This window comes from Fusarium keratoplasticum, chromosome 3 (assembly GCF_025433545.1).
Source record: "Fusarium keratoplasticum isolate Fu6.1 chromosome 3, whole genome shotgun sequence".
Lineage (NCBI taxonomy): Eukaryota > Fungi > Ascomycota > Sordariomycetes > Hypocreales > Nectriaceae > Fusarium > Fusarium keratoplasticum.
Window position 1 is genome coordinate 939,901 of NC_070531.1, and position 26,920 is coordinate 966,820.

Here is a 26,920-nt window from a genome sequence, read left to right on the forward strand (position 1 = left end):
ATATCAGAACCAAATATCAGCGAAAAAACATGTTCCAAGGGGAAAAGTGCCCTTTCTCTTTGACTTGAACTAGCCGTGCTCGGCATGTACGCAATCTTTTCTAGATCCAGTTTCGTGCATTGGCGTGCTTTTCTGACGCTGTGCCTGAGGGGACTCCATACGAGAAAGTGGTTTCCCGTGTGGGTGGCTTCACAAAGGACAGGACCCTGACGAAAGCACGCCTGGGTCAAATTCCATCCACTCAAGTATTTTCTTGCTAAACTCGGCTGTTTACCAGATTTCTGGTATCAGGTGTCTGCTTCGTTGTTGTCTCGCAGTATCTCACGCTGCAGCAACCTCCTCGGCCAACACCAGGAGCATCAGGCCAGAGCCTATCACAGGCCCTCGTCAGCAGACACCACCACTACAGCCGGCCAACTGGAGCGCTGAGCCTCCAGTGCAGAGCCTACAGAGCCCCCGAAAGCCAGCGGCTCTGGGGGACCCTTGCAGCGGGGTCATCAGCCAACGACTCGCTGGAATCTTCCGCCCTGTAAAGTCGCGACAAGCGGGGCGTCGCTGTCTGTCAACGTCATCGGCCATCCTCGTCCACCCTCCATCATCCGTCATCCGTGCTCATTATCGAAGACTAACTCCCCTCCTGATCAACTATTCCACCCACCCTCCCCTACATCTTTTCTTCCTTCTCCTCCTCTGTTCCTCACTCTTCTGCTCTTTCCTCCATCACCCGCACCAGACCAGACTAGACACAACTGAAAATCGCTTCTCGATCCAAGCATCGGGCTCTGATCGTCACTGACATCATCAACACCAGAGGCTCAGCCTTGTTTTATATTAGGGTCTAGCCTTTTACACCAAAGACCCAGAAAGGCCGTCTTCTTCTATACGTTTCTACCGGCTCGCAGCAGCCTCACAACACATTCACAATGGGCGAACGCTGGGATCGGGATCGCTTCATGTTTGAGCGAGCCCGCGACAGGTCTCGCTTTGACGATGACCGATCATACATGCGCGGCGGACGAGGCCGTGAACACTCAGAAGAGCGATTAGATCGCCGAACAAACCGCTCTTTCGACGAGGATGACATGGTCCGAGATCGTCGCTACTACGGCGATGAACCTCGCTACATGCCTCAGCGAGAAAGAGAAGCACCTCCACCATTTGCTCGCCGTGGTGTACTAGAGAAGGAGAGGGAGCGCGACTACTTCCCTCGCCGCGAATCTCCTCCTCGACGACCTGGCTTCGTCCGTCGCCAATCCTCTCTTGACACCTTTGACCGTCGACCAAGCCGTCTCTTCCGTGAGCGCGAGGAGTACCCTCCTCCTGCTCGCCGAGAGGACGTCCGCCGAGGTAGCCGGGATGAATACCGTGCTCCGCCCTACACCCCCATCCCGCTCCCCAAGACCCGCGGACTGCCTCCACCCCGCCGATTTGCCGACCAGGGTTTCTACGATGACATCAAGGTTGCCGAACCCGACTTCTACGGCGACGATGACTTCCGACCCTACCCTGAGAGGGTTCGTGAGAAGGAGTACACCAAGTCCCGCAGCCGCCGTGCCGTCAGCCGTGGCCGCAGCCGAGATTCCCGCTCTACCCGCACTCGCTCTGTGCGAAGCAGCTCCTACTCGTCTTCCTCCAGCCGGTCTTCTAGCAGCAGTGGAGGCACTACTGTGCGCAGCGAGTATCCCAAGAAGGGCAAGACTCGCATTCCTGCCAAGCTTGTCTCCAAGAGGGCTCTGATTGATCTCGGATACCCATTCTTTGAAGAGGTTTGTCAACATGAACGTCTCGTATCTAGTCATGTCTAACATTCACCAGGGCCACACTATCATCGTGCAAAAGGCTCTCGGCCAGGACAACATTGACGAGCTCCTCAAGGTCAGCGAGGACTACAAGAAGGGTATGTTTCCTTGGCCATCTATTAGTATATGTCTAACAAGCCCCATAGTTGAGGCAGAGATCGCCGCGGCTCGCAAGCCAGCCGCTGCTATTCTTCCTCCTCCACCCCAGGCCAAGCCTCAACCTCCTCCTCAGCAAGCACCTCCTCAGCAGCCCCCGCCTCAGCAGGCTCCTCCGGCTCCGAAAGCACCATCTCAAGCACCACCGCCTCAGGCTCCACCTCAACAGGCCCCTCCTCCTCAAAGGCCTCCACCTCAGCAGGCTCCTCCGCCTCAAGCACCTCCAGCCGAGAGGGCTCCTCCAGCCCAAGCTCCCCCTCCTCAGGCGCCACCGGCCCAAAAGGCCCCTGCTCCGGTCCCCGTTCCGGCTCCGGCTCCTCCACCTCCGGTCCAGATGCAACCTGTCCCGGCCCCGATGCCCATGCCACCTCCCGGTCCCATTTACATGAACCCTCAGCCTGCTCCTGTCGAAATTGTGGACGAGACCATCATTCGAGATGTTTCGCCATCCCGTTCTACGACTACCATGTCAAGCTGGGATTCGTACCATCACCATCACCAAGGCGAGCTCATCCACAAGTCTCGCTCCCGATCTCGTAATGGACGTCGTGAGATTCGTGCCGAGATTCGCGCTCTGGAGCGTGAGCTTGCACACCGACCCAGAGGACGGTCCAGCACGGGCGGCGAGATTGTCCATGCCGAACGACTACCTGACGGACAAGTCGTCATTATAGAGGACAAGCTGGAGAAGGTGGTTGAGCACCGCAAGCCTCCGCGAATTGAAAAGGACAAGAAAGGTAGGCTTTCCATTAGCGTGCCAAAGTTCCGTTGAAGGTGCGCATTGGTTTATCCTCTATCTTGAGAACGTGCGGCTGACCGAGCTGCACAGGACCTCCTCCCAAGCTCATGCGGGCCATGCTTGCGACCCTGACTTGAGGGAAACTTATCGAATGTATGAAATCACGTTGGACGGGAACGATAACGGAGCGAAATTGATTGGGAATCTATCAGGAGTTGGAGTTTTTACGTCTTGGAGGGAGAGCACCGGATTGCTCGTGTCAATAACAGAACATGTTTGGCTTTGGGGTTGGATAAAGGACAAGGAATGGCACATGACGATATGTTACGAGACTGGGAGAGATAGACTTGTTCTGGGATTTTACTGGAAAACCACAAGAATTAACGAAGTCATGACACCGAGTTCTATTGATCCCAGACAGTTGGGGTTCCAGGCCTGTATCAAAGTTTGTGAATGTCTGACTATGTGCATGGATGGTGCTCGAATGAAACATCATGACTCGATCACGAGGCTCACCATCACATGTGCATCTGCAACCAATAGGGTGAGCCCATGAGGTGAACTCGGAGATGGTGGATCTAGACCAGCACTAGCCGAGATAACCGTTGAAGAGCTCACTAAGCTTGGAGTCTCAAAGGTTAGATGGAAGTAAAGCTGAAGGTGTTGAGATAAGAGCACTGGGAATGGAATTTTCAAATGTCACGGTGAGCAGGTAGGCAGTATTTACAATGAGAAATACGTGAATCACAAAGTTGAAATCCCATTGAACCTGCTTATTCCATGTCTCTTAAGCCAGCCTCTGATAGAGACTCCCATCCATAGTCCAAATCACATCCGGGTATCGTGTATAACTCCCCTTCCAATGTTCCCAAGCTTGAGGCTGTATCTGGCACTTTACTGGGTCTTCTTGTTCGCGATACGCTGTCCCTGCGCCGTGTATCTCACATAGGCAAACGCCGCGATGGCGCCAACAGCAAGAAGAGCAGCATTGCCTACAACAGTCAGTTCTTGTACTAAAGACAGCATCGCCTGGGATTATCCATCCACTGCAGAATGCGCAGGGGAGGGCATGAAAGCAATTACAGAAGAGAAAGAAGAGCATACCGGCAACAAACTTGCCCACGCCGCCTGCGACGTCTACCAGACCTGAGGCGACGTCGCCGATGAGGTTGAAGAGGCCACGGACAAAGCCTAGGAGTGCTACGATGACGGAGTGGATGACTGCGTAGACGGTTCCGAAGACGGATGCGAGGAGCTCGTAGATGGAGCTGAGAAGGTCGTTGATAGCAGTAGTGATGGCCATTTTGATGTTGTGTGTATGTGTAGACAAGTGTTTTTTCCTGTTTGACAAGTATGAAACTGTAGTAGTAACGCGAGAGATGTAAATTCCATGATCAATCCTGTACTCGTGCTTTTTATTTACATATGTCCTTCTGCCCCGTTCCTGGATTTTTTGGGGCGCAAAGTCGTGACGTCGTCATGCTCACTCCCTGATGGTGTAGGTGCGATGTCCGTGTGACGTCACCTGGGCGGTCTTCGTGGAGCTGCGATGAACCACGCGACAGCTTGGGGCTTGCGACGGGTGCTTTTATTGAAACATTTGGATGTTATCGGTGGTCTATGATGGTGTTCTACTTGAGATGATACGAAGGAGAGTAAAGGTTTTTGTGATGTTGGTATAGGGTTGGAGAGCTTGTGATCTAGGGTGGGTGAGGGTCAATACTGGATCAGATAGATAAGCTATCTTAAATCGAACATGAGACGGGTTTCGGAAAAGGTCTCCGAAAGGAGGCCGTGTCTGAGACGTCGGAGGCTCTATCGTGTTGTCTGACAAGAGTTGGTACGATTCATATTGAGCCACTTGTCGAGCCACTGTCTTCGAGCCGTTTGACAGAACGGAGGAGGTGGGGCCGTATTGTGACGTGACAGAGGCGGATGTCGGGGCTAAGCCATTCCCGACGACTTTACCGATTGATAAAGAATCCAAGGCGAAAGCGAACCTCTCGAATGATGTCCCAGTCTTATTAACAAGGCGGACCTTTGCGCACTCTCTGTAACAGAGCCAACAGTGGAGGCTCAAACGAACATGCATGATTTACAGTTCTTACAACAGCCTCGTGCTGTAAAAGTAATACGGATGATTGTAGCACCGAGCATTTCCCTTTCCAGTCGACCGCCCTGTGGGTGTTGAGCCCAGTAAGGCCAGATCGGCAACGCTAGGCATGAGGATGCCGTGGAGCTGCGCCCACCTTCTCACGAATGTCAAGATGAAACCTTCCAAGGCCAAGGAGAAGAGAGCCTCGTAAAACGCCTTGAACAAATCACGGGGTTGAGCTTGGGGTCTTGGCTGAGAGATTGAAGGAAAGAAATTACAAGCCAAGCGTTGGACGATCGTGGCGCCACTGCCGACGAGAGCCAATGACGAGACGGCTTTGACGCCTCTGAAGCGCCTTACAGAGGCAGTGCCGGTACATCAGCGGGGCCTTCCATGCGCCCAGGGCATCCTTGAGATGGGAATGAGCTTCTCTGATTGGTTGAATGTCGACAACCCCTGCATCCGTGCCTTATACTGTGGCAGCCTGTATATTGTTCGCTGCTTGGGCGGTGATTGCCTACTTCAGCAGCTGAAAAAAGGCTCCTACGAATGGATTGCTTCTGGCGGAAGAGGCGTTGCTCTGAAACGGGACCAATAGAGAGGCTAGTGAAGGGATGCAGGCGCCCAATGTAAAATGGTCCAAGGGCGCACATCGTGTGTCGAGGTCCCTTTCCCGCTCCTCCATCTTCACCGTTTGCGCTCTCTGAGCCATTGTTCGTTGGCAGTCATTCAAGGCGCGATTGCTCGTGTTTTGGGCATCTGCGACTCGTTGCGCTTTGGCAAATCACAGCCTCTCGATATCGACCTGCCTGTTCACAGCTCACAGGGCTGAACACTCACAACCTCGCACAGCATCACACACACTTAGCAACATCACCAACATTGCATTTTCGGCCCTCGACGAGGCTCGTCATCAATAACCATGGCGCTTTATCCATTTGAGAAATACCTTATCGCTCGCGGCGCCTTGATGGTCGTGACGGCCTGGATCCCTGCCTGCATCCTCTTCTTCTGCGCTCTCTGCTTGACCCGTCGTCGCAAGGATCCCGCGAGAACGGCATTCACCTACCTCAAGCTTGCTCTGCCTGTGTTCGCCGGGTATGTCAATCTCCGAATATCTCTTCCTTGTGGATGTGGCTAACCTACCTAGCTATGCCTTCTTCGAAGTTTGTACAGCCGCCCTGACCGTCGCCGCAGTGCGAGCACGAAACGACGATTACTACTACGACTCGTACGATGCCATCAATGCAATTCAAATCACCTCCAGCAGCACCAGCGTCATCGCCAACTTCTTTGACAAGATTGTCGACATCCTCGTAATGATCATGCTCCTGCGCATCAGCACCGGCATCGTCATCGCCCAGTCCGGCCATGCTGGTCCGATTGGAAAGATCCTGCGACTTGGGTCCTACGCTTTTGGCTCCCTGCTGGCCATCTTGACAATTGCTGTTCTCGGTCTTCAGATTCGTTTCCTCGCTGCCTTTTACGGCGATTCTATTTATGTTGGTGAATCAGACCAGGTGCCAGGTGAGGATGCGTTCAACAAGGCCCGGCAGATTGACTTTTCGTTCCGCGTCTTGGTCTTTGTTGCGGCGCTTGGAATTGTCGCCCGATCAGTAATGGTCAAGATGCAGCCAAAGGCCGAGAAGACCCTCTCCTGGGTGAGTTTATCTACCTCCCAGTGTTGTTTCATCTTCTAACTCGACGCAGTGCTCGACGATGCTCATCGCCATGTCCGTCGCCTGGCTCCTGCGCACGACCTACACCATGGCATCCATCGCTGCCTGGTCCGACTTTTCTAATAGCAGAAGAGACAGTTACGAGTACTACTACAACATCCTTGATGTTGTCTTTGGCGTCTGGCCGCAATTCACCGTCCTCTGCATGGTCTTTGCCTTGGGTACCGCCAAGAGCAACGGGCTCTGGTCTACTCCCCAGCCTTTCAATGCTCCACAGGGCAACCAACAGACTGCTTGGGGATACTCTTACAATAATGGTCCTCAGCCGACTGCGCCTCCAATGGTCCAGCAGCAGCCTCAGTTCCAACAGCCCCAACAGCAGCAGTTCCAGCAACCGCCGCAACAACAGTATCAGCAACCACAACAGCAGCAGTATCAACAACAATATCAGCAGCCGCAACCGGTATCTCCAGTCCAACAAGGCTGGCAGCCACAGCAGCCTCAGCAAACATACAGCGCGTACACCCCCTCCACCCAGACCAGGTCACCGCCTCCCCACGAGGAGACCATGGGCTTCAACCACCAAGCCGACGGCACCCCTCCATCAGCTTCACCTCAGCCATACGGAAACAAGGCTAGCATGTAAATGTTGATTGGGGTTAGGATAGTAGAAATTGCAATTTGATTAGGTTTGGGAAACACGGCTGATAACGACGCGAACTCGGATTTTCTGTTGATATAAACGAAGTGATACCATGAGATCTATGCTTTAGTTTGCTGTTACTTGGGATTTAATACACCCTTCTATACCATGTATTGAACAACACAATGTCCGCTTCGCCTTGGTGACCCCATCTAATCCACGTCTGAGAACTCGGGGGGAGCAACGTAGGGGCCAGCCTCGCCCATTGTGCCAGCCACGTACCTACAATAGTCAGCATGAACATTCCCTTGGGAGAATGAAGCAACTCACTTGGTGTGGCTTCCTCGCGCGGCGAGCTGACCCTTGCTGTTGGTAAAGGTCACCTGTGTAAACGCCAAAGTCTTACCAATCTTTTCACAGATGGCAGTGCCCTTGAGGGTGTCGCCCACGCGGCCACCGGGGCTCAGATATGTGACTGCCCGAATCAGCTACATACATGGGGGGCGTAGACCTGGGGACTCACCGTTGAGGTCGGTTGACACGCCGGTTGCGAAGCGGCCCGTTGATGCGACGGCAAGGGAGCCGCCGAGGTCGACTAGACTGGCGATGGTGCCACCATGGATGGTTTGAAGGCGGTTCTGAAGAAGATTAGTTGAAATACGTCGACGGTACGTCTGAGGGCACGAACGGTGTGGTCCTTGTGAATGTCAAGCTCAAAGTCGACTCTTCCCTCAGCGGCGCTCAGAACACGGAACTGCGCCATTGTCAGCATTGATCGTGGTCTTGGAGCGATATTGAGATGAATACATTCTTCCCGAGAAGCCTGCAAAGTTATTGGTGTTAGCAGTTCGTCCTGTGGTTGTTTCGGAGTTGCATGTCCGGATCAGTCTGTGATGCTATTCAGGCCACGTACCGAGGCTCAAGACCAGAGTCGGCCATGAAGGAGCGCACCACCTGAAATGAGGCGAAATGTTAGTTCTGGGGTTGAACAAGGTGACAGGGCCAAGAGGGATGCAATTGATGCCCGGAAGAGTCGACGCGACTGAGATTGCGAGAGGGAATACGCACCGCCTTGGTGAACTGCGTAGGGTTGAGCTTCTTAGCCATCGTGAGAGCAAACGAGACAGGCACAATGAGAAAGTCTATGGAGAGATCCGAATGATAGAGGCCAAAGGATCAGCTGCCTTTAGTCCAGCTGCTCTACAGTGTTTTTGATGCAAACTCCAACTCGGCTACTATCGAGATAGCTTCCCCTCGAATACCCGGATTCCGGGGTTGTTCCCCGCGGAACTGCTCGACCCGCTTTTCTTGTCGGAGCCGACACTGACGTAATCATCCGAGTCGCATTCATTAGGAACAGATCGATCGATCACCGGGAGGACGGCTCTGGGAATAGAAAGGAGATGAGATCAAGACATGTGTTGATATATTTAGAAAGATGAAACAGTTTTCTTCAGCCTCAAACCCGACCCTCGTGGCCGGCGTCTCGAGTGACCAGTTGGTGAGCTGGGTTAAGCGCTTCCATACCACCATCAGTAATTCACGTACCCATTGGCCGATCAAGATTCAGGACGGCAGGTCAGGATTTGAATTCATTGTGTGTCGATTTAATGTCTACATGTAGTCATATAAGCCCGCCCGCCAAGGTCAGAGTTGAACTAGAATGCCGACGACATTCACAAAGTTGGACTTGAGGCTGGAAGAGTGCAAGCAAGATTTATCACTCAAAGGTTTGATTTGGTCATAAAAATGGCAGGAGGATCACAAAGCAAAGGCCAAAGGGTACTCGTACCTATGCTGGCCAACAATTTAAGCCATGTTGGAGTACTCAGGCAACCATCTTGCTATGGCCCCCAGTGTAAAAGTTCAGAACCAACAACACGACCAGGGTTATCGCTGCAGCCGCCCTTTTCAAGAAGTCTCTGACCCTCTGGGAATTCTTTATATGGTCGCCCGTGGTTTCGTGACTGTTGAGAATGTGCCATTAAAGCCTGACCCCCCATTCATGTTCAAGTTTTCGCATGCCGCTCCACTCGACATTGCTCCGACTCAGCACCCATGGAGTCGGATGAAATACCCCAGTCAGAATCATCGCGGGCTCGAGACTTTATCGCAGAGCTCGGCGGTAAAAATGGGTTTGTTGAACAAAAGTACTGGGACGAGCTCAGCGAAGCTGGTCGCGCCAAGTTCCAGAGAGCCATCAGCAGCCTCCAAGGTGAATTGGAGCCGGCCATCAAGGCGTAAGACCAGTACATCAACTTGACTGTTGATAGTTCTAACGTTTCCATTAGACTGGCGCAGAGTCTCTACAGTAGTACGGGCCGGTTCGTGTTTGAGCTCCTACAGAATGCCGAAGACTGCGACTTCCACTTCGCCAAACGCGACAACCAGAGTCCTTACATCTCTTTCCACCTGAGCGAAGACCGTCTGGTCATTGAATGCAACGAGGATGGCTTCACTAAAGCCGACTTGGAAGCCATCTGCTCCATCGGCAAGAGTTCCAAGTCGGCCACCAAGGGATACATTGGCGAGAAGGGCATCGGCTTCAAGTCAGTGTTCATGGCGGCATGGAAGGTGCACATTCAGTCTGGTCCCTACTCCTTCTACTTCAAGCATAGCCCCTCCGATGGAGGCATGGGAATGATTACGCCAATTTGGCAGGAGTCTGCCGAGGAGCTGCCTCGAAACATGACCAGAATGACCCTCGACCTTCATACTGAGGGCGATCCTCAGACCATATCAGCCCAGCGAGTCAACCTCCTTGAACAACTTTGCAAGCTCAACGGAAATGTCTTGTTGTTCATGAACAAACTGGAGGAGATTCGCATCGTAGTGGAAGAAGACGGGAGCCAGATCTCCATCACCTTTTCCAAGAGTCAGGCCGATGACTACAGGATCAAGATACTCAAGACCGTCACGCACGACGACAGCGATGGACCAAATAGTTCCTCGACCCTTTACCACATCACCAAGCACCAAGTACACAATCTCTCCAAGAACGAGAACCGAACCTACTCAGAGGAAGAAGATCGACGGAAGGAGTACTCTACTGCTGAAGTTGTCCTGGCGTTCCCTCTCACACCCAAATATGAGCCCGTTATTGAGTCACAAGAGGTCTTTGCATTCCTGCCAGTCCAACCTGCAGGATTTCCGGTAAGGAATCCCGACCTTGTCATAAAGCAAGGCTAATGGAGGAGGCAGTTTTTGATCCAGAGTGACTTTATGACAAATGCCAGCCGAGAACATATCGTCACCACTGCTGCGCGCAACACTGGTCTCCGTGACGGCATCCCCGAGGCCTTTATTAAAGCAGCCTTGGAGTTTTGTAACCATGAGACTCTTCAATACACCTGGATGGAGTTCCTTCCCGTCAGGGAAAACATGGTGGACACTGACTTTTGGCCCGTCTTGGTCACGAATATTGAGGAGAAGGTCCGCAAAACGCCACTCATACGGCCTGAGAGTGGAAGTCCTTTGCGTCTCATCACCAGACTTCGGAATCCACGTCCTTATTTCGTTGACGACGAAAACAATCTTCTGCTCAGAGATCTTACCCCGGAGCTCAGCATATCTCGTCACTATGGGAGTTCTAGTCTTGCTATTCTCGAAAAACTAGGGTTGGAGAGGGTTTCTTGGAAACAGATCATTCGCATGGTCGACCAAGACCTCCAGTCCTCAGATTCTTGGATCAAATTCAGGGTTTCCGACGGCTCCCTGCAAACAAGAGTCGCCAATAAGCTTCACAACTATTACACAACCACGAAGCATAGCGCGACAAGATCCATGATTGAGGAGTTGCCCATCATTCCTTTGCAAGATGGCCGCTGGCTTGCCCCGACAAGCGAGGAGAAGGTCTTCTTCCCAGTCACAGCAGGACTTAAAATCCCAGAAGACCTTGATTTCAACCTCGTTGAATCGTCCGCGGCTGCTGACCCAGCGTGGCGAGGGCTCCTCGAGCTGCTTGGCGTTGAATCACTCAGGGTCAGCAGTGTCCGGGAACGAATCTTCCAACGGCACAAGTCGTACAGGAAGGGTCCTGGGAAAAGAGTTGAATTTTACGTGCAGCAGCTCAAGTTCCTATACTCTACGCATGATCGCAAGACCCATCATATGAATGATTATTGCAAAGTTCTCTTGATTGATGATGGTATCACTCAGAGGACGATGTCCAGTTCAGATGTCTACCTACCAGACGATGATCCCCTCGGGCCGCGAGAGCTCCTCAAACCCATCGTATGCGACGACAGCTCCGCCAAAGGAGCCCCAGGTTTTAAAGTCAACTTTCTACACGAGCTGTATCTCCAGGGAGTCCCAACCCCCCCAGAGCAAGACTCTCTCACCTGGAGGGACTGGCTTGTTGAAGTCATGGGCGCGCGACGACTATTGCGGCTCGCTAATAAGGACTCATCGCCTACGGATCTATCACAAGTGTGTCACTATGTTGCAAAACATAGACCGAAGAAGTTCGTGCCTTTTCTGGTTCATCATTGGCCGTGGGGAAAGACATCGATCCTAAAGGGGGAACTGGTACAGAAACTGTGCGAAACCAAGGTTCTGTGCCAGGGGGATCGAATGCTTGACCTACGAGGCACATATCTTCCATTTCCGGATCTCCAGTTTCAGTGCACGAGGTTCTTGGCAGGAAAGGCTGAGTTTCCGTTTCTTCAAATTGAACTGCCCATGGAACGGAAAGACTTCAATCTGGATTGGGGCTTTCTGACTCTCTGGCTGGGAGTCAGACATAGAGAGGATCTTTCCTTCTACTTGGATATTCTCGAAGCCTTTAGCACTGTAAAAAATCCAACGAAAGACGACAGCCACAGAGTTTTTGAGCTCTACAGCGTCATTCATGGCTGGTACCTTCAGTCCGAGAGCAAGGATCTCGACAAGGGATTCATGAGGTTAGTCTGTCCCAGTCCGAGTCTCGGTTCATATCTAAACATTTTAGGTTGCGTTTCGATGTGTACCGCATGGTCTTGGTCCCCTCTGAGGATGGAAGGGAAAGTGTCTGGGCGCCGCTTGCTGCTTGCCTATGGGAAGCACCCCCATGCCTGAGAACCAGCCATCCCCTCAAAGCGCGCATGCAACATTTCCTGGCCGAGTTTGCAAGTCTTCCTAGTTTCTTCGTTGACATCCTGGAGGTACCAAACTGTGACTACTCTCACATAATGCGCGAGTTAGGACACTTGAGCGACAAAGGGGACTCGGAGGTAGAGGCTGTTTCCAGTTTATACCAGCAGCTTAGTATCATGATCCAAAATTTACCAGCAATGGTACAAAGGAACATCAAGTAAGTGGCCCTAAACTGGAGTGCCTATGGTTTTAGCTAACGCGAAGAAGATCGGCCTTTGTCAACAGAGACCTCATCTACGCGGAGAAGGGAGGCCACGGAGGCTGGCACCAAGTGGCCAAATGTTTGTGGGCAAGCGAAAGGGATCTCCCAAGATGGGCAATCCTCGAACCTCATTACAAAGGCTTGCACGACTTCTTTGTCAACTTTCTTGGTGTCAAGACGCTCAGTCTTGAGCTGGTCTACAACGAACTTGACCGTCTGGGCTCATCTTCTGGTACCACTCGCGATCAAATCGAGCCTAACATTTGGCTCCTTAACTCGTACCTCTCGGCAGGAAGCCGACCCTCAGATGCAAAGACGCTCCTTGATAGGAGAATCTTCCCAGTGCGATACCCAGACGGCCATGTTCGGCTTGAGAAGGCCACGGTGGAGTTTGCCATTGTTGACCGAGCGCAGCTGGGGGACATCTTCAAGCCCAGGGCGAAAACATTGGACTTTGACCTTGATGAGGTTCGAATGCTTGAGCCTACTCTAAACTGGCTGGGACTAGGAGCGAGATATCTTTCAGAAGTCGTCCGAGAGGTGTCTCGTGTTCAGGGAGCTAGCAAAGAGCCCCTCTCTACTCCTGAGCGCAGCATCAAGCCCAGAGCCCATGCACTTTATCGGTAATTCTTAGTCTGATTAACCCTTAATGAGCGCTTCACTAATATTCCATACAGCATTGCATATCATTACAACAGCCCAGGAGTCACTGCGTTCGCTAGTGACCTCTACGATATTCTCATGAGCGCCCAAGTGTACGAAACCGACGGGATTGCAGCAACACTCTCCTTCAATCAAGACGGTCGCGAAATATGCTATGAAAAAGGCCGGAGTGATCTTCACATTGAAGAGGATGGCATACATCTTGAAATCTTTGTTCCTCGCGACAAGAAGAGCCAAGAGTCATGCTACGCGAGGAAGCTACCCTTGAGTCTCTTCAAATGGCTCATGATCCCTTCAGAGGGGGGCCAGCTAACTCTGAACGAGAAAGGGCTCAGAGTTACAGCAAGCGTGCTTAATTCTAGTCGCTCCGTTATAGCAGACATCTTGGAGGAAGAGGGCATTGCTGCTGGCGAGTTTGAGGATGACTACGAAGAAAACGAGGAGCCCGAGGAGGCTCAGGCTGCGGAGGAAGCCCAGGCAACTGGAGAATCTCATGTTGCTGAGAAGACTCACAATGTTGAAGAGTTTCAGGATGTAGAAGATGTTGTCAGCTCTTCGGATGAGGATCCGATTGCTACCCCAGCATTGGCAGAAACAGAAGCTGAAGAGACTCCCGGTCTGGCGACCCCCGATTCCTCGCAACATGCGGCACCGGTCAGGCAAGGGGCAGTCGATAACCCGTCATTCACCCCAAGCAGCATTAATCAAGGAGTGGCTACAGGTTCTTCAGCACGGTGCCAACCGACAAGATCAAGGCGATTCTCTAGCTCGGATATTGCTGAAGATGTCAGCTACTTTGGAGCAAGGAGCGATTTCGCCACCACCAGGAACCAACCAACAATTCAGCCCATACCCGCTGTGCCTGCCTTGATCGACCAGGAGGCGACCAGATATCAGGCCTTGCTGGAGCGAGTTGTAACCTCCGCTCGGGGATGCCCGAGGCTCCCATCCCAGGGAGCATATGACATGACGGGAATGTCAAATGCCCTTTCTGATCTCATGGGTGACAGCAGTTACGACGAGGTTGACCAGTTCCCGCGATTCCGGTCTTCATCTCAGCAGGAGCGCGACAGAAAGATTGGTGCCGCTGGGGAACTCTATGTGTTTGAATTGCTGAAGAACCTGAGCCCTGAACTCCCTAGCTTCTCGCTTGAGAATTGGAGGAGCACGATCCGGAGATATGTCTCGGTGCATCCGGACTACGCCAACATTGGGCACTGGAACCACAGAGAGACTTCAGATTTCGAGTACAATGACAGCGAAGGCGCTCTTACTGAGTTGATGATCGACAATGGGTACCTGGAGAGAGATGTATGGGAAAACAAGAAGCCAAAGTATTATCTCGAAGTCAAGACAACAACAGGACCTTGTGAAGCTCCCTTTTACATGAGCAAGAGTCAATACAGATTGGTAAGCCATTTAACCTGATCTCACTTTTACACACTGACCCTTGAGGCAGATACACGAATGTCAAGACAGTACGGACAAGATCTATGTGGTGTTCCGCGTCTATGAGGTCGAGAAGGCTGCGGTGCAGTTGAGAGTCTATGTTGACCCGGCAAGGTTGGAGGATACGGGAAGTCTCATTTACACCGCCGAGACCTGGTCTGTGAGACCTGGTGCAAGACCTTAGAAGAAATATGATATAATCTTTCGCTAGCGTCTTGTCCTTCTTTCACTCAGACGCGTTTAATGGTTGTTCATTACTCCATGGCAGGCTCTAATGGCATCAACATTCGGCATATTTTGTCATTAACTGGGACGGCAGCACTAGGATGATGAGTTAAGAATCATTTGCTTTTATACGCTATAAAGAGGGTCTCTCTACTCCTCAGGGTCCAGATGCCACACATCTCCAACTCGGAAGCCCTCCGGAAAGGGATCCGTAGAGTCCAGCACGACCTGCTTAAAGCTCGTGATCCAGGCACTACCCGTGACAGAGGGATACACAGCAGGGTAGTCTCCCACTTTGGTAGTACCCTCCACCTTACCAATAAACTCTGTTCCAATAACACTGCAGTGGTACAAAGGCTCGCCCTCCACCAGCTCTCCCCTCGCATGCAGGACGGCAAGTCGGGCGCAGGTTCCAGTACCACAGGGGCTTCGGTCGAGACGTCCAGGAGAAACGACGACTGTGTTGACAGCCCTCTTTCCGTCCTTGTAGGCTTCGAGAGGTTCTGTGAACTCGAGAACTGTGATGCTCGTGATGCTGGAGTTCTCGGGGTGGGCCCATTCTGTTTGCTCCACCACAGCCCGCTTGATGCGCTCTCCAACCTCGACGAGCTGCGCACCGTTTGTGTTCTTGATCTTGAGGTTGACTGAGGCGGCGTCTACAAGGACGTAGATCATGCCGCCGTAGGCAATGTCGACCTTGACGGCGCCGAGGCCGGGGACCGTCACCTCCTTGTCGAGGGCGAAGACAAAGGCTGGGACGTTGTGGAACCGGACGCTCTTGCACTTGCCGTTTTCGCAGTCGGCATACACGGTGACGAGACCGGCGGGAGTGTCTAGCTTGACCACCGTCTCGGGTTCCTGCATGGGGACCATGCCGGTTTCCAAGAGGCAAGTGGCCGTGGCGACGGTGTTGGCTCCCGACATGGGAGGGTAATCTTCGTGTTCCATAATGATGAAGCCATAGTCGGCTTCAGGGTTGCAAGGGGGTAGGACGAGGTTATGACACATGGCAGAACATCCTCGAGGCTCATTGAGAAGTAGGTTTCGAAGATGGTCCTCGTTCTTCCAGAAGTACATCATCTTCTCATACATGGTCTTGCCAGGGACGTCACGGACGCCTCCGACGACGACATCGCAGACCTCGCCGCCACAGTGGACCCCGACAGTGTTGAAGCTACGCTTGAAAGGCATTTTGCGTATAAGAGAAGCTTATCAAGGATAGATTGAAAGAGTTGAAGAGTCGATGTCTATGGTCCAACCCTTGATACCAGGACCAGCAACCAAGGATATCTTATACCCTAAAGTCCCCTCAAAGTCGGATATGCAAAGTCGGATATGCCGTCAAAACATCGGCAACGATAGCCGTAGTTCAAAAACTCCACAAACGTCTAGAAGCCTACCCAATGTCTGCAAAACAACAATCTCGTCCCTCTCCCGTGACTGATCTTATCAGATTTCTGTGGCGTGCTTCCCCGCACTCAAGGTGTTTAGCTTAACCGCACGTCTCCTCCCGGGGGTAAAATGGGCGTTTTCTCCAACTTCCCATTTGGGGAACGGGCTTCTCTGATAAGGGACCGATCCCGGGATCGTGGGCTCGGAGGTTTCGGCCGGGATTTGCGGGGTTCCCGGGGCCGGCAGTGACTCCCGATCCTTGCTGGCCACATGTTTATATATCTATAAACGCATGGTTTTTCATCCTGAATCTTTTAACTTCTTCTCTGCTAGGGTATTACTTCCGGGTTATCACTTTGATATACAACAGCCCACGGTTTACCAACTATCTTAACAACAGCTACAGTCATCTTGAAAAACGTCAGCTCCGAACCCGGTTATTCAGAATGGCCAACAACTTGGTGGTGCTGAACGACTCTGTCGTGCACGACCTCCTCATCAGCCTTCCAAAGGACAACATCATCAAGCTCCAGCACGCCCTCGAAGATTCACTCATCCAATTTACAGTCGGTGAGGAAAGCAAGTATCAACCCACACCAGATTTCGTCAACCGACCAACCGGACAAAAAACCCTTTTCCGCACCTTCAGCTCCCCGGACGCCGTGGGCACAAAGATCGTCGTCACCCCGGCCCCCGTGAAGGACGCCTCCGGGAAGACGGTCAACCCCCCGCTAAACGGTGTGCTGGCCCTCTGCGACGCGAGCGGTCGGCCCACAGGCCTGCTCAACGCCGGGGAGGTTACCGGATACCGGACTACGCTTTCCGCCTTGATCCCGTGGATGTGGAGACGTTTTACAGAGGATGTTGTTATTTTCGGTGCTGGGAAACAAGGGCTTTGGCACACTCGTCTCGCACTGGCTCTTAGAGGTGATGAGATCAAGAATATCACAATTGTTAATCGATCTGCCGCTCGAGCTCAGGCGCTAGTCGAGCAAGTTACAGAGGAGAACCAGAAGTACTGGAAGTCCTCAGCTACTCTCAACGTCCTTGATCCTTCTCAGTCAGACTATGACCAACGGTTGGAGGCTCTCCTGTCAACGGCTGACACCGTTTTCTGCACGGTTGGATCTACGACGCCCCTGTTTTCACTCAAGTCCATCCTAGGCGAAGGATCCCGAAGCAGGCTTCCGTTTGTTGGGGCCATCGGCTCATGGCAACCTGACATGATCGAGCTGGATCCAGAAATGCTCCGACACGCTGCTGAAAGATCAGACTCTTACAGTCCACACGGAGCAGGCGGCAGCATCCTCGTCGACGATTTGGAGGAGTGTCTCGTCAAGTCCGGGGAGGTTATACAGAGTGGGCTCAAGGCTGAGCAGATGATGCAGGTGGGGGAGATTCTAAGCTGGAAACGGGGGAACAAGTCCACCGAGTCTCTCGAGTCTTGGCTCGGCGAGGGTTTTGTCGTGTACAAAGGTATAGGGGTCAGCGTGACGGACCTCGCCGCCGGCAACGCCATCCTTGAGCTCGCCAAGACTCGCAACGTCGGCGTCTCCATCCCAAATATCTAGCAAGGCTCGGCATGTTTTACATAATGGCAATGGCATTCTGGGAAAATGTCTGAGACAAAAAGGACGCTTCACCGGGATGAGGGGCCGTGGCGAGAGAAAACACCTGGTTTACTGGCCGGTTCTATGATTAAGTGGTCCAGCGGTCTCACGGCGGCGAGTTAGGGACGAAACAAGAGTGAGGCTTTATGCTGACTCGTGGACTTGGTGGGCACACGGCATGGTTCCGATTTCTTGAGGCTGAATAGTGGCAAATGGTTGTCTTGCAAGGAGTCACCCTTGCTCTGCGAACCGTAAGCTCACCATCAGGACATTGCCTCTCTGCCGTTCCATTCACTGCCTGGTCCCCGTTCTGCGTAAATTACGTACACTTCGTTCCAAGGTTCTTGGCTCCTCTCAGATTCAAGCAAGCGGAGGCAGTTCGTCCTTTATCATCAGCCCACGAACGTCGGCAGCCCTCCCGTGTGGGACTTACTCCCCCTGTCACAGTCGGGAGTCCTCCCGACGGTCTCAACACCAGCGGTTAGCTTAGCCGCTATCATCTATTCACTGTTCCCAATTCCTCTTCCTTGGCGAAACCAGCACCACTGTGGACGCCCCATGGGGAAGGTGGGATACTCGGGGTCAAAACTGCTTGGCTTTCCAGTCTCTCTCCATGCTATGACGTCGCCGGGTGGCCGTGTGCTGCCCTTTTACGGGGAGCCCGGGAGGTGGATATCGAATGCTTTCCCATGAGTGAATACCCAAACAACCCATGCCAATGCGTGTGAACCCTGAAACCGAAGAGTCTTGGGCAAAACCCATTGTTGAGCGCTTTTCAATCGTTCTTGTCAAAGCCCAATGCTGCGTAAAAACTCTTGGCTATGTATATAAATGCTTGGGAGCCACAGTCGATCAACTGGTCTTTTCTCGTTTCTTAAACCAGAAGCATCAAGACTCCCCCGTGTTCTTTAAAAATCAAGATTTCAATTCTTCCATCTTTAGCTTCGATCATCAAAGCCACCTGCAGCGTCTAGACCCCCTTCTAGAACGCGGCACATCACCAACTCGCAGCTAGCCCTCCCGTTGCAACCCTGCTACAGCTTATCGAACGCTACCATGCATGCCTCCGAGAACCTTGAAACAAAGGCCGTCGTCGACGCCCGCAAAGATAAGGATGGTACCTCCATGGGCGAGAAGCTCAGCAACAACACCGACACTCCTGGCACTCACGACTTTGAAGCCGGCAAGCATGAGGAGGCCAGCGGCGGCATCTTTGACGGCGGAAACGGACAGTCTTTCCGTAACATGGGCCGTTGGGATGCCCTCTTTGCTCTTCTGTGCAACCAGTTTGGCCTAGGTGTTCTAGGCCTCCCCGGTGCCGTGCGAGATCTGGGTGTTATCCCCGGCATTATCGCCATTATCCTAATCGGCTGCCTTTCTGGATATGCTGGTTATGAACTGCTCCAATTCCACGCCCGCTATCCTCACTGCGTCAATGTAATTGACATGGTGCGAGTCATGGGTGGACGTCCCTGGGAGATTATCGCAGCCATTGGCCTTGTTATCCAACTCCTCATGACTTGTGCCTCTACCGCCGTCACGCTCTCAGTCGCCCTCAACACCCTGAGTGAGCATGGAACATGCACTGTTGGCTTCATCGGCATCGCCTGCATCGCGTGTTTCCTGCTCTGCGTACCCCGAACGGCCAAGTTCATCGCCTACAGCGGTGTCCCGACCGTCATCAGCATCCTCGTTGCGGCCTTGGTTGTCATGATCAGCCTCGGAGTCTCAGACCCTGCAAAGGCGCCTGACGGTTGGGACGCCAAGATCACTGTCGTCGCTTCTCCCAGCTTCCGGACCATCTTCAACGCCTGTCTCAAAATTATCTTTGCCTTTGCCGGCAACATCACTTTCCCTTCTTTCATGGCTGAAATGAGAAACCCAGTGAGGGACTTCCCCTATGCCCTCAGTGGTCTCATCACCATTTCCATCACCTTCTACCTGACCCTGGCCATTGCCATCTACTGCCTCGCTGGCGAGTACACCACCTCTCCTGCGCTGGGTTCTGCTCCCATTATTCCGGCCAAGGTTGCCTACGGCATTGTCATCCCCGCTGTCATGACCGCCGGCCTTGCAAACGGCCACATCGGCATCAAGTACTTCTTCGTGCAGATCCTCCGCTGGCTCAAGAGAACCGACCAGGTCACGAGCAACTCTTCCTTTGCCTGGGGTCTCTGGATCGGCTGCGCGACTGTCTTTTGGGTTCTGTCCTTCCTCATCTCCAACGTTATTCCCATCTTTGACTCTATCCTGTCCATCAGCTCGGCCACCACCTATGCCTGGTTCACCTACGGCATCTCTGCCCTTCTGTGGTTCCACTTGAACAAGGGCCGCTACTTTAGCGGATGGAAGCAGATCACCTTTACTCTTGTCAATGTCTTCCTCGTTGGTTTCTCTCTGCTCCTCAACGGCGCCGGTCTTTGGTCTTCGATAACCGAGATGCTTGACCTTTTCAAGGCAGGCGGAGTCCGTGGAGTCTTTGACTGTGGTGACAATGCCATCTTCTAACTGCTAAGCACCTGAGTGTCAAGAATATTTCAGTAGATTGCTGGATAACCTTTTGAGGTGGTTTGAGACTGCCCCTTTTACTTTTCCTATCTTATTTTGCCCAGCTTGTTTTCAATTGCTCAAGAAAATACCCAAATAGCTCGCATATAGAATTGAATTACAGCTCCCGCTTTATCAATGAGGTTTCTCCAACGTGATCGACCCACGTCATCATGGCGCAAGTAAATATCAACAGGGGGTGACCCTTACAATCAGAAACGACTAATAGCTTGGGTTATCAAAGATCGTCTGGTGGAGCTGGAGTGGCGTGGAGAGCCCCGACAGTCCGAGGGCTTGCCAAGTGCTGGTTCGAGGCGCGTAAGCTAACCCGATTCCACCCTGAATAACGCCCAACTTTATGGTCTGTACTTCCGAAGCTGAAAGCCCGAGATACAATGATTCCTCCTCTTATCCGACTCGGAGCCAGGGCGGAGGGAACCCGCAGGACTCCACCGAGATTCCTTCAAGGCTGCAGTATCTAGACACATCAAGGCATGATAAGCGTCTCCTGCGGGTTCCAGGATGTCGGTAGGGCAGCCGGTGGTTTGCAATGTTCAGGGGTAGGGACTGGTCCTGCCACAAGTTATTGCCGGCATAGGGGATCTAAAGTGGGTGGCGCTTGCAGCAGCCACTTGCCGCCGGAGACTTTTCTTGAAATGTTGCGTCGTTCTTTTGACTTGAGACTATCGTGCCTGAACTGTATTAGCCTATCCGTTTCAACTTTATGCGCTAATTGATCAAGCTATCGTCACGTCCATATCTAAAAAGTCAATTGTCCTGGCTGCTACCTATTAAACTTTATGGTCAACATAGATATACATTCATAGAGGTATACAAATTGCTTTAGTAGATAAATACGTGAAACTTTGCACGAGCTTGTATATTGGAAATAACTGTTATCATCGAGGCCAAATCAATATCAACACCACACCCTACTTCTGGGCTCCTCTACTTCTCCTCCGGCTTGCGACCCCACACAGACCTGAGGCGGAAGAACGCGTGGTTCTTGGTGTTCCGAAGCTCCCTCCTAACAAGGGCGATGTAGACCTGCACCTCCTCCTTGGACCATCCCAGCATGTCAGCCACAAACACAATGAAGCCCTCGGTGTCCTGTGTTCCAAAGAGCTGTCCAAACTCGCCAATCTCCTTGAGTCTCGGGTCCTTGGGCCAGGGGTTGATTGGACACTAGCCTCTTGTTAGTTTTTAAACGCTAAAAGCACGCAAGATATACCTTGAAGTTCCATTCTTCGATGTCGACAAAGCCTGCTTCCTCCATGGCCTTTCTCTGGATACCCTCGTCCAGCACAGTGAAGGTCCGTCCTGTCTTCTTAGACGCCTCGATGAAGATGTTTCCCCACCGGTCTAGCGCCGAGTCCTTCTTAACAGTGCCATCGTCACTTTCGATGTAAGGAGCAGTTTCGAAACTCTCTAGGTATCCACCAGGCTTGATGGCCTTGAAAGCCTCCTTGAAGAGATGGTTCCAATCCGGGATGCAGCCGATCAGATAGCGAATATGCACATAGTCAAAAGTGCTAGGGGCAAAAGTCCAGTCTTGAGTGCAGTCCTCGATTTCGCTTGAATGAAAATGTGAGCTACTAGAAGAGGCATGGCTTAGTAGAGGGCATCTCTGCTTACAATTTCAAATTCGGGGGGATCCATGCTGGCTGGATAGGCGACACATCGGTGCCAATGACATCGCAGCCGGGATATTGGTCTGCAAAGTCGCTATAGGGAGTTAGTCGAGGTGTTTTAAGTCGTCATTGGGTAACTAACATAGCCCACATTCCTACATAGGTTGGCCCATTAGCCCAGGACAAGTCATACTATCACTAGTGCTTACCAGTTCCACATCCAACATCAAGAGCTTTCTGTGGGCCAGTTAGTTATCGAGAGTGTGCCTAACAGAAAAACATCTTTTACCTGAATGTCGGGCTTCAGAGGTGCAAGATGCATTTTTCCATCCTTGCACAAAGTGAACATGTGATGTCTGCGACCTGTTAATGCTGTCTCGCGATCAATTGATCGGCCCTGCTCACGCGATGTCCATGGCCTCACTCTGCGCTTCATCATTGGATCCCCTGCCACCAATCAGCTTCAACTCTCGACAACGAAACCAAGGTCCAAATACCAGTAGGACGCGTTTCCCCTCTCGCTGTGATAGGTTCTCCCGTGGATGGTTCGGTAGTGGAGGATGCTGGAAGTGATGGAGGCAGTGGAGCTGTTGGCGTCCTGTCCGAGAGCCGAGTCGCCATCCTCCTCATACTGCAGGTTGTCGTCGGCCTCGATGATCTGCTCGCCTGGGGGCGACCCCGCGACTCGCGACTTGGGGCTACTATGACCAGACATATTTGAATCTCTCGACAATCCGTGATTTGAAGGGTTTCACGCTGAGGGTTTTCTGCAGTTGGCCCGCTGTGCCCTTTTAAAAACGAGCGGCAAAGACGGGACAACCTTGCTACCAGAGAATACATGACAGGACTCCTCACCTGTTGTCTGCAAGTTCCTGCTGATTTGGACCCAGCCATCCTTGCAGTTGTCTCAGTCACAGTTGCATTCCCTCATTTGTGGGGTGGCTGGCCTGACGGGCAAGGTTGTCTATGGAACCGTTGGGTTACCTGCCCGCATATGTCGCCTCCACTTGCTGCCAACCAACACACGCAGTGTCGTGACGGATGGCAGAGCATCTACCCCGGACGAGGGGTATCTGGGGTACCAGATGTTAGCATGGAGCTTAGCCGAGGGAGCACGCACACCACAAACTGTTAAATGGGATAATTAGCATCTCTTACATTGTTCGTATCGGTTGTTCCCTCGAATAGCCTTCACAGGGGGGGTAGATCATAAGAAACGTTGGTTTTCCCGATAACTCAAAATTCCTATCACGTTTTGGCTCACTTGCGCGAGTGTCTTAATGAATCAATATCCCTTCTTATTGTTTCAATCCGATCAAGTCAACTGTGGACTCAGATTTGTAGGGTAGAAACAAGCTAGGCATGGTTTTACAAGTTGTGTTGTTATGGCCATCCCAGCTTCAGCAGCGTTGAATCTGTGAAATAAGTTTTTTTAACATGTAATGTCTAGCTGCTCTCTTTTTAATTCATTAATCATTCTTCGAAACACGTAGGTAGTTGCACATTACCGGGTCCCGAGTTAGCCGCAACCATTTGGGTCTGCACTAGTGCGTGGTGAGCTGTGGTCTCAACCGAGCCAGTCATGTCAATTGTCAACAACCTGGAACTCTCAATTGCGCAGGAAGGCGCTAACTAGGATAGAATTAACTCGTCCACGTAGCCCTGTTAGGCCTTGTGTTATCCAAGCTTAACGGACTAGGTAATGATCCCCTGACATAGTGATGACCCCTGACGAGCTGAGTAAAATACTAGTCAGAAGAGAAAAGAAATTCGCTCAGCAGAATGAATTCATTAGAAGCCAAGACTGTGCATAGTAGGCTCGAGCCACCATGGGACAGATTCCATGGATTACCAGTATCAACTCACCGAGTCTCTGCTAGCCTGGACTACCTAATTTATGGATCAGTTCAACATAGACTGCGTATGTCAACCGAGCTACCCTTTATCAGATGACACCTCGCTCAGTTGGCCCCACTCACAAACCTCCTCGTCTGCTAATAGTATACATCCTTCTTGTTCTCAAGCCAAGACAGGAGCGTGCGTAGCCTTGGCATCTGATACGGCAAGGGTTTTCCTCTGCTACTCCCACGCTCTCAGTGACTCACCAAGATAAGGTTCATCACACCTGATTTAGTGATTATTGCTCGAATGGTAGCACGCCTGAGAGAGCACTCGAGTGGTCCATAGAGTAAGCTAGCAATGTCAGCAGACACTGGTCGGCCATCATATATTCTACCAGGCATGAAGGGAGGCTTTGAAAGCCATCTGAATCAGCACGTCCTCTGTCATCAACACTGCCAGCTTCCGGTGGCTACGGCATACTTGTTATGAAAAGGAGTCGTTTAGTCATGCTTCAATCTCGGTGCCCCATGAAGCACGAGGCGGGGCCCGGCGATACAGGAACAGGCCTGAATGCTTCCACTGGCCTTTGACATGAGCTAGCAAGCCCCAGACTTGGCATATCACTCCGTCTGGGGTTTGAACAATTCCGTCACCTCAGTTCAGCGCCGAAACCTCGGACCAGCCGGGCTCAGCCTACAGCCTCGCTAATATCACAGCTTCAGGTTGCCAAATTAAACGGTCGGCGTCCAGAGTCTAATTCCGCGGGTCTGAAATGGCGCAGTGCGGGTACGCGTCGCACGACCCGGGACCAAGGTTCAAGCAAGATCAAGAAGCCAAGGATGAGATGACCTCGAAGGGCGTCCGAGACAAGATTCTTGTAGGTTTATGTGGGTTTGGTGTTGAGCATGAGACGACAGGGGGTGAACGATGTCGATCGTGCAGACATGCCGTATTGGGAAACAATCTCGGGAGCCTTCCCGATGGTGTGTGAGATCGTAGGAGTGACCATCATCACCTGTGGACTAGCCGTATTCGGTGTTCCATGCCGACAGGGACTCAGACCATAAGACATTCGAGAGGCCCTGGGATCTGACAGAGCTTCACGCGGTTTGCAGGTGTTCTCAGCATCTCGCATTTACTGGTTCGTTGAAGGGTTGACAATGCTAGAACAACGACGAACAGACGGTAGGTGACGTAATTAGCCGAGCCTCTGCCGATGGCTGACTATGTGTCCACGCTAAACCCCAAATGGCCTTGGTGCCTGGAGAGCTCGTGCTCAACACCAGCGTGAAGTTCGAGATCAATCTCAACTTTTTTGACCGTGGACACGAGAACCTCAAAGCAAACGTACACTCCCACGGACGCTATACCGCCCCTCAAACGTAGACATTATCTCAGCCGTCTCTCTCACGTTAATCCGCGCCCGACGAACCCCGAAATCTCTTCACGAGCTCAACCTCCATCTATCATGAGATAGCACCCCACGACGACCCTGACTGACTGATTGCGCCGCGCTCCCCCCGTCGCCCAACATGTCAGTCAGCCCGGCGCCGTCGCTCCAGCTGGCCGAGTACCTGGAGAAGCTCCCTGGTACCACGTTCAGGAAACTGTACCAGCAGCCCTCGACAGCCTTTGCCATCTTCCGCCGCATGCTGCCGCACCTGGGTGTGTCTCCTCTGATTGCCCCAGTTCGCTGAGCGCAAGTTACTAACTCGGGCTTTTCCTTGGGATAGCAAAAACCTTTGTCATGCGCATCCTCTACTCCCCGAAGCCGATCCTCCTCACCGACCTCGACGACTGGGTCAAGCCGAGCGCCAAACGACAAAAGGACCAGGCCCTTTCCATCCTGCGCGTCCTCTACATCGTCCAGATCACGGCGCCCTCGAAAGAAAGGCCGCAGGAGATGCAGCTGACTGCCAACTTCAAGACTTCCCTTCGACTCGCCCTCTCCGGAGGTGGCACCCATAACTCGTTTGGTGTGCCCTCGAACCTCCAGGTCCCCCCCGAGATCGACATCATCTTCCTCGACCGCTACGCTAGGAGGAAATGGGAGGATATTCTACACTTTGTCGTGTCCAGTGTCGGGTACAAGAGCACGAGTGACGTTTCCGGACCTAATAAGAGTGTGAAGGAACTCCTCATCGCGGGCCGTCTGGTCGACCGCAAACCCAACGGCATGGTGGGCATTACGCAGGCTGGGTTCACCTTTTTGCTACAAGAGGCCAACGCACAGGTCTGGACGCTGCTTCTCCTCTGGCTCGAGGCCATGGACGTTAACAAGGGCGCTGGTCTCGAGGCCACCGATATGCTGTCCTTTCTCTTTGTTCTCGCCAGCATGGAACTAGGCCGCGCCTACGACACAAATGCGCTGACCGAGCAGCGTAAGAACATGCTTCCGTCTCTTGTCGACTTTGGCCTCATCTACATCCCTAACCACAAGCGCTCCATGTTCTTCCCGACTCGTCTAGCAACGACCCTCACTTCAAGCGGCAACAGCTTGCGCAGCATTAGCGATGGTGTAGCTGCCGCCACAGCTGCTGCTCTCCAGCCAGGCCAATCTGGTGGAACTGGTGGCAGCACGACAGGTTCTGGCCAGGAGCAGCGTGGCAGTGTCATTATCGAAACAAACTACCGCATTTACGCCTATACCCAGTCGACCCTCCAGATCGCCGTTCTGGCCCTCTTCTCCAAGCTCTCAATGCGCTTCCCAGACATGGTCGCCGGCCGTCTCTCGCGCCAGTCGATCCGCCAAGCCATCAACTTTGGCATCACGGCCGATCAAATCATCTCGTACCTAGCCGCCCACGCGCACGACCAGATGCACCGCACCGCCGCGCTCAACAACAAACCCGTCCTGCCCCCGACGGTCGTCGACCAGATCCGTCTGTGGCAGCTCGAGAACGAGCGCATGAAGACGACGAGCGGTTTCCTGTTCAAGGATTTCGAGGATCACAAGGAATACATGGCCGTCGCTGGCTTTGCTGAGGAGGTGGGCGTTTTAGTCTGGCGCAACGACGTCAAGGGCATGTTCTTTGCGAGCAAGCACGAGCAGATTCGTGACTACCTTCGCATTCGCAAGAAGGCCGAGTAGATTCATTGTGAAAAATGTATCGGG

The 26,920-nt window shown here is 52.5% G+C and overlaps 10 protein-coding genes across 10 annotated transcripts; 6 read left to right on the top strand and 4 right to left on the bottom strand.

The window, feature by feature from the left end:
• Window positions 1-923: 923 nt before the first annotated feature.
• On the top strand, window positions 924-2,831 carry NCS57_00369100 (uncharacterized protein; the record flags this gene model as incomplete). Its single annotated transcript, XM_053053676.1, has 4 exons — window positions 924-1,766; window positions 1,816-1,897; window positions 1,946-2,692; window positions 2,785-2,831. 4 exons carry the CDS (start codon window positions 924-926, stop codon window positions 2,829-2,831), a joined length of 1,719 nt encoding a protein of 572 aa, XP_052915836.1.
• A 757-nt stretch (window positions 2,832-3,588) lies between these two features.
• NCS57_00369200 (uncharacterized protein) lies at window positions 3,589-4,054 on the bottom strand (the record flags this gene model as incomplete). Its single annotated transcript, XM_053053677.1, has 2 exons — window positions 3,799-4,054; window positions 3,589-3,686 (listed from the first exon to the last, which is right to left on the bottom strand). Exons 1-2 carry the CDS (start codon window positions 3,995-3,997, stop codon window positions 3,589-3,591), a joined length of 297 nt encoding a protein of 98 aa, XP_052915837.1. The 5' UTR covers window positions 3,998-4,054.
• Window positions 4,055-5,711: 1,657 nt separating this feature from the next.
• Window positions 5,712-7,114, top strand: NCS57_00369300 (uncharacterized protein; the record flags this gene model as incomplete). The annotated part of the gene is made up of 3 exons (XM_053053678.1): window positions 5,712-5,887; window positions 5,940-6,450; window positions 6,500-7,114. The coding sequence occupies 3 exons, from the start codon at window positions 5,712-5,714 to the stop codon at window positions 7,112-7,114; spliced, it is 1,302 nt and encodes a 433-aa protein (XP_052915838.1).
• Window positions 7,115-7,237: 123 nt separating this feature from the next.
• NCS57_00369400 (4HBT domain-containing protein) lies at window positions 7,238-8,218 on the bottom strand (the record flags this gene model as incomplete). Its single annotated transcript, XM_053053679.1, has 7 exons — window positions 7,238-7,393; window positions 7,442-7,586; window positions 7,635-7,749; window positions 7,800-7,865; window positions 7,919-7,934; window positions 8,025-8,065; window positions 8,180-8,218. 7 exons carry the CDS (start codon window positions 8,216-8,218, stop codon window positions 7,324-7,326), a joined length of 492 nt encoding a protein of 163 aa, XP_052915839.1. The 3' UTR covers window positions 7,238-7,323.
• A 951-nt stretch (window positions 8,219-9,169) lies between these two features.
• On the top strand, window positions 9,170-14,742 carry NCS57_00369500 (uncharacterized protein; the record flags this gene model as incomplete). Its single annotated transcript, XM_053053680.1, has 7 exons — window positions 9,170-9,351; window positions 9,403-10,264; window positions 10,313-12,012; window positions 12,060-12,401; window positions 12,452-13,069; window positions 13,124-14,519; window positions 14,569-14,742. 7 exons carry the CDS (start codon window positions 9,170-9,172, stop codon window positions 14,740-14,742), a joined length of 5,274 nt encoding a protein of 1,757 aa, XP_052915840.1.
• A 191-nt stretch (window positions 14,743-14,933) lies between these two features.
• Window positions 14,934-15,974, bottom strand: NCS57_00369600 (uncharacterized protein; the record flags this gene model as incomplete). Its single annotated transcript, XM_053053681.1, has 1 exon — window positions 14,934-15,974. The coding sequence occupies one exon, from the start codon at window positions 15,972-15,974 to the stop codon at window positions 14,934-14,936; it is 1,041 nt and encodes a 346-aa protein (XP_052915841.1).
• Window positions 15,975-16,621: 647 nt separating this feature from the next.
• NCS57_00369700 (Shikimate-DH domain-containing protein) lies at window positions 16,622-17,746 on the top strand (the record flags this gene model as incomplete). Its single annotated transcript, XM_053053682.1, has 1 exon — window positions 16,622-17,746. The coding sequence occupies one exon, from the start codon at window positions 16,622-16,624 to the stop codon at window positions 17,744-17,746; it is 1,125 nt and encodes a 374-aa protein (XP_052915842.1).
• A 1,095-nt stretch (window positions 17,747-18,841) lies between these two features.
• Window positions 18,842-20,293, top strand: NCS57_00369800 (Aa-trans domain-containing protein; the record flags this gene model as incomplete). Its single annotated transcript, XM_053053683.1, has 1 exon — window positions 18,842-20,293. The coding sequence occupies one exon, from the start codon at window positions 18,842-18,844 to the stop codon at window positions 20,291-20,293; it is 1,452 nt and encodes a 483-aa protein (XP_052915843.1).
• Window positions 20,294-21,280: 987 nt separating this feature from the next.
• Window positions 21,281-22,678, bottom strand: NCS57_00369900 (uncharacterized protein; the record flags this gene model as incomplete). Its single annotated transcript, XM_053053684.1, has 8 exons — window positions 21,281-21,517; window positions 21,564-21,906; window positions 21,968-22,057; window positions 22,106-22,118; window positions 22,173-22,200; window positions 22,253-22,319; window positions 22,369-22,410; window positions 22,461-22,678. 8 exons carry the CDS (start codon window positions 22,676-22,678, stop codon window positions 21,281-21,283), a joined length of 1,038 nt encoding a protein of 345 aa, XP_052915844.1.
• Window positions 22,679-25,337: 2,659 nt separating this feature from the next.
• On the top strand, window positions 25,338-26,896 carry NCS57_00370000 (RNA polymerase II transcription factor B subunit 2; the record flags this gene model as incomplete). The annotated part of the gene is made up of 2 exons (XM_053053685.1): window positions 25,338-25,470; window positions 25,539-26,896. 2 exons carry the CDS (start codon window positions 25,338-25,340, stop codon window positions 26,894-26,896), a joined length of 1,491 nt encoding a protein of 496 aa, XP_052915845.1.
• Window positions 26,897-26,920: the final 24 nt, after the last annotated feature.